General features: G+C 37.5%; 1 protein-coding gene across 2 annotated transcripts in view; it reads left to right on the forward strand.

Moving 5' to 3' along the window:
• The window catches only part of SLC25A12 (solute carrier family 25 member 12), a 45,867-nt gene extending 35,339 nt beyond the window's left edge, over nucleotides 1–10,528 (forward strand). The window contains exons 14-18 of one of the 2 annotated variants that reach the window (XM_015634439.3): nucleotides 5,357–5,497; nucleotides 6,860–6,998; nucleotides 9,278–9,436; nucleotides 9,611–9,701; nucleotides 10,231–10,528. In XM_015634439.3, the coding sequence (XP_015489925.1) occupies nucleotides 5,357–5,497; nucleotides 6,860–6,998; nucleotides 9,278–9,436; nucleotides 9,611–9,701; nucleotides 10,231–10,420 (720 nt within the window). In that variant the 3' untranslated portion in view covers nucleotides 10,421–10,528. Of the gene's footprint in view, nucleotides 1–5,356; nucleotides 5,498–6,859; nucleotides 6,999–8,628; nucleotides 8,762–9,277; nucleotides 9,437–9,610; nucleotides 9,702–10,230 lie in introns of those variants that run through there. The other variant, XR_001522744.3, reaches the window with a different exon arrangement.
• The last annotated feature ends 158 nt before the right edge of the window (nucleotides 10,529–10,686 follow it).

The raw sequence follows: 10,686 nt of genomic DNA on the forward strand, positions 1-10,686 counted from the left end.
TCCTTACTGCAGGGCAGGGACCTCCCGCAGGCAGCCTGTGCCCTGTGCTCCTTTAAACCTACCTGCTGGCTGCTGGGCAATGTAAATGTCACTGGGAACTGCAGGGTCTGCTCTGTCAGAGCCCAAATATTCCCAGCTGCTCTCAAGCTGTAGCTGTATTTGAAAACTGCAGAGCAGCTCAGTTACAGCAGTCAGGTCATACCTGTCAGTGAAAGGGCTCTTGTCCCTGACAGATGAAACCGATATCCCATCTTCCTACCTGCCTGAAGTATGCTGGCTTGTTAATCATTAACAGTACTATCCATATTTACACATGTTCAGGACAAACAATTACTCTCCCTACTGTTACTGTAATTAATTGAATTACATTTCATTGTAATTCAGTGATTAACCTGCATTCCTGCCTTTGAAGTTTTCAGCTACCATTAGCTTTGAGTTGCAGGGAGACTGAGTGAGGCTTTGGCAATGCTTTCCTCTATCCCGACAGAGGCCTGGGAAGCAGAGAGCGCATGCCTGATATGGACAGTGCTTCCCAGAGGAGCTTACACGCATGACACATGTGAGTACATCGTGAGGGGCAAGGTGCTCTAGGGATCTGCTCATCCTCAGTTGGGAAGCAATGTTGAAGTAGACATCTGATGCTTTGTAAATGATTGACGGTTACTGTTACAGTAGACAAAGATACTGTGATTTTAGTCTGTTAATTCCTATGAGTTACACAGGTAGAAATGGACTCTTGCCATCCTGTGTATGGTGCTTAGTATTTTGAATGGATGAATTGTGTTTCATCAGAAAGATGTTTTTGCTTTATGCTGTAGGAAGAAAGATGATGTAGGATGCCAGGCAGAAAGGGTCTTGAGAACCTTTGAAGATGTAGGCAATGCATCTGTTGATAATTAGAGTCTGGGCTGTGTGTATGTATGTTTGTGTTTGCATATACCTACACAGAGAGGTTCAAATTTACCACTGATTTTGAAGTCTTCATTAAATCTAAGGTTCAGTCAAAGTATTTTTGTTATACTTGTAAGAAATAATTTTCATACATATTTATGCATGTATACATACATGCACACAAAATGAATATAGGTTTATCAGGCAAATAGGAATGTGTTGAATATTTAGTTTGGAAAAAATAATGTAAAATGCTAATGGTTTTGTTTATCAAGCACAAAAATATAGAATTATAGCTGTCAGACTGCTTTTCCTTCAAAACCCTGAAGATATGTTACTTCTTTTATTATACTTTAAAAAAAAATAGTTAGAAGCAGAATTAAACTTCACTACTTTACCTTGATTTCTATTGTGGACCTTTAAAATACAAACAAAAGAGACAATAAGCCCACTCTAGGTTCATGAACAATGTCAGCTTTGCCTAGAGAAAGAAATGCAAGTTCTTTTGATGTTTTTTAGCAAGACTCTTTTAAGTAACATCTTATTTTAGTTGCTTCTGTGGGACATAGTTGTGGTCCAGGATGTGGTGGTTTCTAAAAGGAAGGAAGGAAGGGCTTGAAGCAGGCCTCTCCCCTTTAGACCATATGCCTCTCGGGTGGAATTGGAAAGGGCAAGAGGTCTCATGTTGCAGGGTCACTTGTGTATTTCCTTCAGCCTTTGGCATGTCATGGGGCATTTGCTGTGGGATCTCAAACTACATCTTTTCTCTCATAACCTTTGCTGTCAGATTTAGTTCCTTTATTTGCTCCTTGTAGAGTTATTTTACATGACATTAAGGTTAAGTAGAAGCTTTTATTACTGGTATTTTTGATGTGTATGAATAACCTCCATTCAGAAACAAATTTGTCAACCTTTTTTAAAGTGTCTGTTGCAATTTATGTGTGAAGCGAGGATTTGTGAGAGAGAAATCTAGATTTACTGCACCGTCTCCAAAAGCAATTCAGGGACTGCAGTGTATACCTCTGTGTGCACATACGCGTGCACGTGGATTTAACATACATAGCTGACAGCTGAAGTAAGAGACTTGGAAAAAGAATGATGCTGATTGCTAATGATTTGCACAGGAGCATGGAGATTTGTACTGCAAACCTACATGCTTCCAGTTCATTTTTATTTGGAGATGCTTTTTGTCATTCTCCTCTGCATCCTTTTCTGCAGAGTGCTCCTCTGCTACCCAAGGCAGCGCTCTCTTCTGCGTCACACCTTCTTTGTCAGATAGATAGCCACCTTTTACTTAAATAGAAAACACAGACAAACTAAAAATCCACTCTTGTATTCATTCTTTAAAAAATACACAGTGAAAAAGGGAGTTTCCTTGTGTAACATGTTCTGTATTAAAGTCAATGCTTATCCTGCCTGTACTCGTGACCTAGCACATTTGTGCCCCTCCACTGAATGCAGCGCTCCTCTTCGTGTGAATGAAATCACTGCTGGGCAGAAAAGTTTGCCAAGCTCCAAGTTAAACAGCGTAAGTCAAGACCTGGATAGAAGGATGCAGTGCTGTTAGGGAGTATTTAGCTGGGTATCTAGATAGTTACACTCTTTTTGAGACAGCTGCCTGTTGAGAAGTCTGTCAGCACTGTAAATACTCAGTGTTCATAGTGTTGATGTAATTAAAGAGCTTTTCAATGGGTTTTCTACTAATAATACAAGCATAGGGTTTTCCTTGTATTTTATTTTGCTTAATAACCTGATGACTACCAAATCATCTTCTAATACTGTTGGAATACATAATTCTGTATTAACTATACAGAATTTGTAACACTGTATTTCTAATTAGTGTCGCTACTAAGTTATTAAAATGTGTTGTGTTCAGAGTCTTTTGCTTTCTATATCAGAAGAGGGATATGGCTGATTTCAACAGAAAGGTAGGCAACTGTGCACCTAGGAGAGGAAAATGTTAATTGCAGGAAGATTGAATTCAGGGTAGAAAATAGAAATGTTTACAAATTGCCCTATTTGTATTTCTATGGTAGGTGTTAGGCAAATAGGAAAAGTTATTTTGGCTGCTCTGCAGGGTGTGCTAATTTTTTAACATTAAAAATAACAAATGGAATTTCACATATGCATGTAAACAAATAATACATATTTAATAGGCAGGTAGCTGGTAATTGTCTAGAAGGAGTGACTTTCTAGTTAAGTGTTGTAATTTAAAGTTACCTGCATTTTTTTGTATGGTCCATTGTATTATGTAGCCAGAACATGCTGCTTAACATTTTATCTACCAAAATTATTTTTTAAAATTATACAGGGAAATGCTAAACATTTGAAATTGGTTTTATGCTTAATGCAATACAAACAAAAAAAAAAAAAGGTTAACAGAATTTGCCAGATGCAAATTTCATAAGTTTTATTTAGATTGAATAACTTAGATTGAGAACTTTGCCTAGCAAGACAGCCTTTTCATCTTGCCTGCATAGGTGTGTATGAACTGGAAAAGGTGAGAAGTAAAGAGAGTTCTAAAGAATGCCTTTGGACATATGAGTGGTGTCAGCTGAGTAAACACAGTGCAGTAAGTCCAAGGAACAGAGAAGATGGGAATCACTTTGGCTGGTCTGGGAGTTCTTGTGATCTTCCTGATGGTTGCAACAAACACCCACAAAAACATAGACTTTGATTTGCTTTTGGAGAAGTGAAGAAGTGAGGGAATAAAATGAAGATTAACTGTATAGACTGGTGATTTGAGTGGGAAGTGTTAAAGATAGTAATTACTACAATGGAGATAATTAATCAAAAGCAGCAGTTGATCTCCTGCTGTTTGGGTCAAGGTGCTTCAGTAAAGTTGCTGCAATGATGATTTTAAATGTCAATATTGAGTGAAGTAATAAACAGGGCTTGCAATAAAAGGCTGTTGGTGCTCAGATAAGTATGGGATGCTTGGTCAGTGAAGGTGTTGACGCTTCTCGCCCCCAGCCCATAGACACTGCTGAAGTCCTGGGTCATTCTCAGTAAGAGCTGACAAGGGTTGCAGTGCACTTTTGTCTCTAGGCTAGAATAATCCAGATTGCCAGCTTCTAAAGAGTGCATCAGGGCTAGCTAATCTCAAATTTATTCTGCCTGCTGCTGGAGAAAGGAAGGTTGTGCTGTATGCATGAAGGATTACTGTTCATTAGACAGATCAGTTAGCAGAGACCACCATGCAGGCTGTCCAGGAGGTGCTGTATCACTATTGGTTTTACTTCACCACACCCCTGTATGCACACCCCCCTCCTAACTCCCCAGCATCACAAAAGGAGCTTATTGCTTGGGCAATTTAGAAGTGGTAAAAAGTTTTGACTGCAGATGTTCTGCATCTGTTTACTTCACTAAAATTTGATGGGTTGGAGGAATCAATCAGAATTAAGAGGCGCTTTTATATTGTGCAAGAAATGCTTTTTAAAGTTGGCTGTATTCAAGTGGTTATATGCCACAATTTTTAAGGAAGTGGGTTTAATTTTTAAATGAAAAAAGGTGGGTTAGGAAGAGGGGAGGATAACAAGCTTAGTAAAATATAGCTGGATTGTGATGAACCACAAACTTCTTCAGAAGTGAATGGTAGTACCTACAGCAAACCAGGGAGAAATCTAAACACGTCATTTTATACAGGTTTAAAAACTGAAACCAAACTGTCAGGTTGAATCTCTCTCAAACCTGGGACACAGTTCTTTGAAAGCTTTTGGCTAAAGTGCAGAATCAGAAGCAGCTTTACAACACTACTGCTAGGAAGTTTGCAAGACAGTCCTTCAACACTGCCAACAAAGTATTTCCTGCAAGTAAAATCTGTCATGCCCAGCTCAAAGATATGACTCCTGTTTCTATCTAGTATCATATTTTGAAATGTTAGTCTTCCTATCTAAATTTTATATTTTGTTTCCACTTAGGACTATTACAGGCTGCTAAACAAAACTCCAAACATCTTTTCTAATAATTTAAAATTACACTGTTAAATGCAAATTTACCTTTTAAACAGCATCACTTCTAAATGCAAATAGCATGTCTACACATTGGTGATGGATTATTATTGAATAAACATAAGGTCTTCTTTATGTGTGTTTGATGCTCTAGTAGCACCAAGTGTAATGATTATTTTAGTTTAGTATTTCCTGTAATATCTGATAGACTTTTAAACACAGCCATGACTTCTAGAAAGTGATGTCGAGGGAGAAAAGCAGAGACAAACTGAATTAATTCACCTCAGGGGGCTATAAAATTATAAATGTAAAAATCTATTTTTACATACTCATGATTTCTGATCCGGGGCTTTTGACTTCCAGACAGGTGCTTTGTTAAATCTCTCTAATGTATTTTTACATGAGAGTATCAGCCAATGCAGTGAGAAGTGAAGGCACTCATCACTTTACAAAAGTCAATATGTCACCACATGTTTTAGTAACGCAATTTACTTTCTTTTTCCTTGGGTTTGCAGGCAGGAGGTTCCCAGGTCATCTTCACTAATCCTCTGGAGATTGTAAAGATTCGGTTGCAGGTAGCAGGAGAAATTACTACAGGACCCAGAGTCAGTGCCCTTTCTGTTATAAAAGATTTAGGCTTTCTTGGTCTTTATAAGGTACGTACGTACTTCTGCATTGAGTGCCTTCATCATTTTATGCTAAACTTCTGTATTGTTGAAACAAAAACTGTTAAAGACAAAGACATCTTTTGAATTTAAAACCAATCTGTTCCTGCAGGGCAGCCCCACAGTGGAAAACTGAAGAAAACTCACTTCTATATTAATGGCAGTGGGATACAAAAAAATACTCCCCCATTCTATCCTTTGGGCTTTTATGCCAAGCTACAGGGAGTCCTGTATTGCAGACCTGCTGGCTTCTGGCACTGCTCATTTCATTTGGTGGGGTTTTGTGAAAAGTTTCTTTAGCTTTCCCTGTGCGTTTTTCTTTTATTTATTTTGAATCTCTGTGTATCTATTGTTATCTTTGCAGCAGGATATTCTCTTTGTCTTAATAAATTGATGGCAGCAAAACAGTAGTGAAGTTTAGAAGGATTCAGATTTTTAAGAAGTTAAGTGGTGGGATTTGTCAGTAAATTCCAGTGAAAAAAAGCCTGTTCTGTATGGTACTTCAGCAGAATGCCAGTCAACAGATTCCTTCCCTGCAGGTATACTTACTGCCATCATTACAGATCAGGTGTAATGGAGCAGAAGCTATTAGTTTCCTTAAACAAGGAAGAGTGTTTCTTCCTGTATCTTCTGCCAGTGCAAGGGGTAATACGTAAATTTAGCTGTTATATTAGCTGTGCACTTACAAAACATTGCTTTATGTGATTTGCCCATAGACCTGCAATAATACTATAAAAATGTGCACATTTGCTTTTAGAGCTGAAGCTTTTGTTTTGAATTTGGTAGAAGAGATTCGTGACTGTTGTGTTTCCTGATTAAACTGCACCCAATTTACAGCATTTTTTCTCTTTTAGCTAATCTTCCAGTGCAGCTTCTTTCTTTTTTGCATCATCTGTCAAACAGATGATGATCAGTGTGAGGTCTTACAGCGCTCACTGGTATTTTAGTAGTGCCTTTGTGTTTGGTGGAAGAAAGGCTGGCAGGGACTTATCTTGCTGCTCCCCTGGTTGTCAGAAAGACATAAGGGCTGATCTTTGTCACTCCTTTCATTGCCTTTGGACACATAGTGTGTAAAAAGTATTTATCCTAAGTACTGATGTCAGGATTGATGTCATGTATAACTTAGCAAAATTATACATGAACCTCGAATCTTCCTCATTCCAGACACTTAGTTTAGATATGCTTTATTCTTATTTTCAAGTTCCCTGTATCATCTAAGACATTTATTTTCTGTGTTATTTATGTGGTAGATCGAGTGAGTTTGTACTTTCAGGGCTCAGGCTGCTTGCTGGATATCAATTTTAGTCTTCTTTACAGAATTTATTTGCATTCTGTCTCTTTGCTCTGTGTCAGGGTGCCAAAGCGTGTTTCCTCAGAGACATTCCCTTTTCTGCAATCTACTTTCCGGTTTATGCTCATAGTAAACTGATGTTTGCTGATGAAAGTGGCCATGTGGGAGGGCTTAATCTCCTTGCAGCTGGAGCCATTGCAGGTAATTTTGCAGAATGTTTCCTAAAAGTAATTTTTTTTCTTTTAGTGTGTAATATTTAATATTCATTCAGTAGCCCCGTATAAAGGAAGGGTACTGTACCATTGTATCTGATTTAATCTAAATTTGATCACTGTTATCCTTAGTGGGAGGCAATGTAATTTTGATGAGAGCTAATTACATTTGCATAATGTGGATAAACAGCGTAATGCAGCTCAGCAACTTGTAGTCAAATTTGATCTGTCTGTCTCAATGGGGTTTTAGTTGTTACTGAGCTCTCAGAGTTGAAGGCTAATTTGAATCTTTGATGAACATAAAATGAGATATCATAAGAGCTAAGAAGAAAATGACTTACCCAGGTTTGGATTCTGGAATAATTGAAAAGAAACTTTGTTCAAATGTAATTGCTGAAAAATAGGGCATTAGTTTATGAAGAAGCTGAAGTACCATACTCTGAAATTTTAAGATATTTTACAGCATCTCATACAAGTTTAGTATAAAGACAATATGTGGCTGTCATAAAAAGTTGTTTTCACTAAAGGCAAGGGGTATAAAAATATTAGATGTAGGAACTGTAGTGGTGAATATTTAAACATGCAGATAGAGATGGCCAGATTCTGCACTGTCAGGGATGAGCTCAGCAGATGAAAACCAGGTATCTGCGCAGAGCCTCACAACTGTGAATGATTCAGTGTCAGAATCTGTAGTTCCGAAACACCACTGGGCTGAGAAAGACCCTTTGCTACTTGTTACAATTGTAAGGAATCACTATATAGATATATATACATCAATTGTGAGTGTCTGTGAGTATCAGTTTCCCACATTGGACTTGACACCTAGCTTGGCTGCACCTTCTCTGTGCCAGTTGGTGTGTTCCTCATGCCAGAGGGAAGGGAGACCACCTAGGAAACATCTAACAGATTTGTTAGATCTGTTTGAAACATCTAAAAGAATTTGTTCATTCTTTAGTATTGGAGAGCTTCCAGAAATGGAAAATTATTTAGCTTTTTATACTCATACAATACCCATATATATTGTTAACTTGCATCTCCTATAAGACTTTTGAGACTACAAACTTCAAACTTTGTTGTTTCATTAGTGTTTCTGTGTTGCTCATACTAAGGGATGAACCCTATTAAAAATGTATGTCAATCTCATAGGCCTACTTTTATAGCATGTACAGGAATCTGTCTCTGAATTGCAAATTTCACATTCTCATTTGCTCACTCAATCTCAGTTATAGAGCAGCAGGCAAGAAGACAGTCTTGAAGGGATCTGCTTGTAAGGAAAGTCTGCATATGATTGCTGTCAGTGTATGCTTGCAGGATTAACTGCAGTGCTTCTGTTTTCCTTTAAAACCTCTTGAATTGGTCAGTGACTCTTCAGAGTTTATCATCACCTATGCAGTCAGTGACTTGTTAACATTTTAATTCAATATTAACCAACTGTAAAAGTTTACCAGAAGTCAAAATTAATTTAATGATTTTAAATCAGAAGATGGTTCCTCTTTTTAGGGGGATGAAGAAGTATTAGAAGTATTAGGGGAATTCAGAAGTATTCAGAAATATCTCAGATAACACAGTTACATACTGTGGAGTACATTTCTGAAAACTTTCTCCTTTCCTTTGACTAGAAAGCCGAGAGTGGTGCCTTGGAAGTGAAGATTTGTTCTTCCATCACTGTTGGCTAATATCACGCTGTTGGTACTAAGCAGACTTGTAAAACACCTTCATTGTCCTCAGTCTTTTTATGGCTTGCCTACTGAAGTAAGCAGCATCTATTCTCCTATAGAACAGTCCAAACAGCTGTTTAGACACATTTCTGTAAAATAGGGGTTTTAAGCAGTAGTTTTTCTCATCAACACCTTTAACAGATGGATGCATAGGATTAAATTGCCAAATCAATCATCTATGTAATCTGCAAAATATGTTGTAGAGTATTAACATATACAGTAAATTTACACAACTAATTTTTATATATTACATGTATAGCCAATTCTGTCTTGATTCAAACTACTACTACAGCCAGACCACTAGAAGATGCTGAGAATGGATTTTGATAGTTTATTTCCTTTACTACCAGTTTCAGCCTTTAAATTTAGAAGACAAATTATTATCTCATGCACGACAGTTTTATGAGCATTAAGAGTAAGAACCTGTATTTTTTTGTAATGTGTAGCCCTTGTAAAAAATATGAAAGTTTGCACTTGTATTTTTCAGTTGTAAGTGTTTTATCTTTTACAAGATCCTTTGTGCAAATTAAATGTGGTTTTCTTCTAAAAGGTGTGCCTGCTGCTTCTTTGGTAACCCCTGCTGATGTCATCAAGACAAGACTGCAAGTGGCAGCTCGAGCTGGTCAGACAACATACAGTGGAGTTATTGACTGCTTCAGAAAGATTCTAAAGGAAGAAGGCCCTTCAGCTTTGTGGAAGGGAGCTGGAGGTGAGAAAAAAAATTAAGGCTGACCCCAAATCTGCAAATTAGGACTTGCTTTGTTAAGGACTGAAATCAGATTACAAGGTCTGATGGTGAAAAACCTAGCACCTTGTTAAAAATGTTTAGCTTCTCTCCTGAGGAACTGTTTTATTTAACACTGTGATTTTTAATATTTAACAGCTCGTGTGTTCAGATCTTCACCCCAGTTTGGTGTTACTTTGGTCACTTACGAACTTCTGCAGAGATGGTTATATGTTGATTTTGGAGGCCTGTAAGTCAAGTATTTGCTATTTAGCTTGAACAAAACAACTGCTAAATTTAAAGAAAAACCCCAAACTTTTTCATGCATAGGAGCCATTAAAACTTACTGACTTTGAGCACCTGTACTTAGATTGTAGGATGCAAAAAAAATCCCCCATGCTTATATAATTGAGGGAAAACTTGCATGCCACTTCTAAACAGAAGAGGAGATGAAGAGCCATTTCGTATTTATTTCAGTACACTAATTTGTATTTCCATGGCAGCAAGACAATTTTGTCCATTTTCCTCAAGACACTGGAATCAAAAAGAATTTTAAAAAATTATTAGTAAAAATGTAACTTCAGTTTTGGGTTTTATTTAAAATTAAGTAGTGGTCTGATCTCATTCACTTCACCATAGGAGTCAATTAATTAAGGCCAGCTTTAACAGTCTTCCATATTCAGACAAAAGACTTAAGTATTTAAGCCTGAATAAGTCTATTTAAAGTCCTTTCTTATGAAATCTAGTAACAAAGTGACCTTTTCCCTTTGTTCAAACAGGAAACCCACTGGATCAGAATCTACCCCAAAAACACGAATTTCAGATCTTCCTCCTGTTAATCCTGCACATATAGGAGGATACAGACTTGCTACAGCTACGTTTGCTGGTATAGAAAATAAATTTGGTTTATATCTTCCAAAGTTTCGAGCTCCTGCCACCACCTCAGCTCAAGCACACAGCAGCAGCTGAGTCCTGAAAAGATGTTTCAAATGAACAAAGTGATGAAGTGGAAAGAGTTCACAAGAGTACTGCTGTATTTTTTTCCAGTCAGCTGCATGTGTTCTAGCTGAACTGAGCTTGCAAATCTAATTGCTCCTTTCAAATAATCATACATACCTGCATTTATTTATTTACACACAAGGAACTGATTGAAGCTGTGGTTCTCTGCCTTGTTTTAACCAGTGGCATGAAGCTATAGCCTAGACATTGCCTCGCACAGCTTGCATTTAGTGTTA

This window comes from Parus major, chromosome 7, assembly GCF_001522545.3.
Source record: "Parus major isolate Abel chromosome 7, Parus_major1.1, whole genome shotgun sequence".
Taxonomy (NCBI): Eukaryota; Metazoa; Chordata; class Aves; order Passeriformes; family Paridae; genus Parus; species Parus major.